At 44.0% G+C, this 3,153-nt stretch overlaps 1 protein-coding gene across 1 annotated transcript in view; it reads right to left on the bottom strand.

Moving 5' to 3' along the window:
- Positions 1-218: 218 nt before the first annotated feature.
- Positions 219-3,153, bottom strand: part of LOC106810433 (arginine and glutamate-rich protein 1-like) — a 6,433-nt gene continuing 3,498 nt past the window's right edge. The window contains exons 3-4 of the mRNA XM_014813788.1: positions 607-659; positions 219-343 (exon numbers count right to left, since the gene is read on the bottom strand). Of these exons, the coding sequence (XP_014669274.1) occupies positions 219-343; positions 607-659 (178 nt within the window). The remainder of the gene's footprint in view (positions 344-606; positions 660-3,153) is intronic.

The following is a 3,153-nucleotide window of genomic DNA, read 5'->3' on the forward strand; positions in this document are numbered from 1 at the left end:
TGAATAGCAACCGCGATATTTAGTTTCAATCAAAGATCTTGTGTTATACTATACGCATGCACATTAGTATAGAATCGATGGCATTTCCTATTTGCACTCAGAAATGCACACAAGATAACATAGTTTAGTTTTGCTAAGCATTTTCTCCGCAATGTCTGCAATTGTAACCTATAAACATCACTAATCACAGTGCTCACCTTTAGTTTGTCGTTTCACGATCAGGAGAATACGCTTTTGAGTATCAACAGCGTCGTAGGCGTTTCGTGACAAGTAGCATCCCACGACAGCTTTTCAGTTGTGAAATACTCGCTGCTGAAGTCTGCAAGTATTTCTTGACCGGCAACTGTAACACAATCAATACATGCCATCTGTTAGGCAAAGTACAAATAAACATCCGTTATAATCAAATTTGCACAGTGACATTGAAAAGCTGAGTGCGAATGATTAGTTTGACCAATCAAATGCAGGCATTTTGTGATCAGCTGGCAAAAAATGAATTGCTATCAAAAAACCGCTAATTTAAAGGATAATCTACAGGATTTTTGTCCTCGAATTGTCTGGATGAGGTTGTTATGCAAGGCGGCAAGCCAACTGACTGTCACCTACTTCTGCAGTTCTGGTCAACCTCCTCCAGGCCTTTGTCCACGTCAAAGATATACCTGTATACAGAAGCTGGTTGTACAATATGTGTTCGGGTAACTGAAATCATTTCAGAATTTAATTATGGATGAGAAAAGAGTTGTGGGCTATGCAAGCCCGCAGAATTGATAAATAAATCTTGATCGCGGCTTACGAATATACCACAGAAACCACTTTAATCAGTCGATCCTGTGTTAGCAGCGCAGCTATAATGGAAATGACATGCCCATAATATTATAACACTGGCTTTCCCTTGTGAGGCCCTTGGATACGTGTGCACATGTATACATGCATGCTCTCACGCAGTCTGGAATGTGAGGTTGCCTACGGCTCGCCGATGCGTCGCATCATCGCGGTGAGCCATTACGCGTAGCCGTGCGCGTCGGGAATGCGAGTGCGGTGGCCACATCACAGACGCATCACACTTCAGCCAGCTCGCTGTGAACGAGGGTGTGTCGTAGACGAAGACGGGTTTATTAAGCTCATCTGACTTAGTCCAGGTGCAGCTTGTAAATCGCATGATCCATCCGGCCCGTCCGTGCGTCCGTCCGTCAACCAGTTGGGCACAATTAAACCGATCGACGTGCGGTCACGATATCGGGACGTGGGGGGGGCGTAATACCGAAAACGAGTTGGGAATGTCGAAGCTGGAGTCAAAGGTCAAAGTGTAAAAGAAGGGGAACATTCCCTCCTATAACTTAAGGTATAGGAGGAAATGCAGAATGCGGCACACAACTAAAACGGCTTGACGCTAGCGTGTGATAGTGCTGTAACTAGCATCATGGTAGGAAAAGCATCATGTGCCGAAATTGGAGTCAAGCAGGTCAAAAGTCAATGGGCACAGGGCAGATTTTAACATTTTCTGAGACAGGTCTGATGGCGATTGAAAAACTTTTTTGCTTCAGCGGTGACCTAGTCTGCTTTTAATGGGCTTTAAATTGAAGGACCATGAACTGTACTTCTGGACTAACATACGAAGAGTAAAGTGTCAGATCAACTTTGACCCTTCAAAGAGAGGAGTAAACATGGAAATTTGTTACTGTTTGTGTTAATAAAAATTTGACTGCCGGTTTGCCCTAGTAAAATCTGATACCTGCCTGGATTATGAGGCTACAATCATGTCACATGAAATTTCAAAAGCTAAATTTGTGTGATATGAAGGTTACTGCTCCTTAAATCGATAATTTTCTAATGGGCATTCTGACTGTCAGTGGTTACATGTAACGTATGCCACTGCCAGTGGTACTGTGTAGTTTTTTCCGCTGCGTTAAGTTTATTTACAGTGGCAGCTCTCCTATTTTCACCTGTGGGCTTGCATAGGTAATGATGAGTGCTTCACCTATTCTGTCTTGGCAAAACTTTGTTGCTACTACGTACGATGGGAGCTTCCATCTTTAATACTGAAAGACACTTAAACGTACGCGCCAATCTGTGGCAACTTTGCATAACGATCCCAACGATCACATTCCTTTGAGAAGGTTCCTGATAACCATCCTGTGCGCTTCACTGTTTCGGCGGATATCGTGAACGACATTTGGACTAACAGGGCTTTACCTAAATCCACCCACAATCACCACCAGCAGAGTCACCGCAGTAGACGTTGAAGACGCGTTGTCGCTCGCCGCGGCACTTTTAATGAGTGATTAACGGCAGTCTGATGAATAGGACAAAATATGGGAGACCGAATTGGCTCTGTAGAGTGACAGTTGAGACGAATGGCAATTCTGGTAATAGAAGAACAATGGGAGACAATGTCCTTCTGGTAATGAGAAGGAATGGGAGACAATGTGACTTCTGGTATAGAAAGGACATGGGAGACAAGTGGCCTTCTGGTAGTAGAAGACATGCGGAGACAATGTGCGCTTCTGGTAGTAGAAGACATGGGAGACAAATGCCCTTCTGGTAGTAGGAATGGGAGACAATGTGCCTTTCGGTAAGTAGAAGGACAGTGGAGACAATATGACCTTCTGGTAGTAGAAGGACAACGGGAGACAATGCTAGCGCTTCTGGTAGTAGAAGGACATGGAGACAATGTGCATTCTGCGTAATAATAAGAAGGACATGGAGACAATAGTACCTTCTGGTAGTACGAAAGAAATGGGACAATGTGACTTCGTGTAGTAAGACGGACATGGAAGAACATGTGCGCTTCTGCGTAAAAGTAGAGACATGGAGACAAATTGTCCTCTGGTAATTAGCAAGCACAATGGAGACAATGTGCCTTCTTGGTAAATAGAAGACATGGGAGACAAGTGGCCTTTCTGGTAATAATAGAGGACATGGAGACAATGTCGCCTTCGTGATATCAGAAGGAGCATGGAAGACAATGTTGCCTTCTGGTAAGTAGAAGGACCATGGGAGACAATGTGCTTCTGTAGTAGAAGACAGGGGAGACAATGTAGAACCTGGTAATAGAAGACATGGGAGTACAATGGTGGCTTCTGTAATTAATAGTAAGGACAGATGGAGACAAGTGACTTCTGTAATAGAAGGAACATGAGGAGACAATGTGGC

The sequence above is a fragment of the Priapulus caudatus genome, unplaced genomic scaffold (genome assembly GCF_000485595.1).
Source record: "Priapulus caudatus unplaced genomic scaffold, Priapulus_caudatus-5.0.1 Scaffold440, whole genome shotgun sequence".
NCBI classification, from domain to species: domain Eukaryota; kingdom Metazoa; phylum Priapulida; class Priapulimorpha; order Priapulimorphida; family Priapulidae; genus Priapulus; species Priapulus caudatus.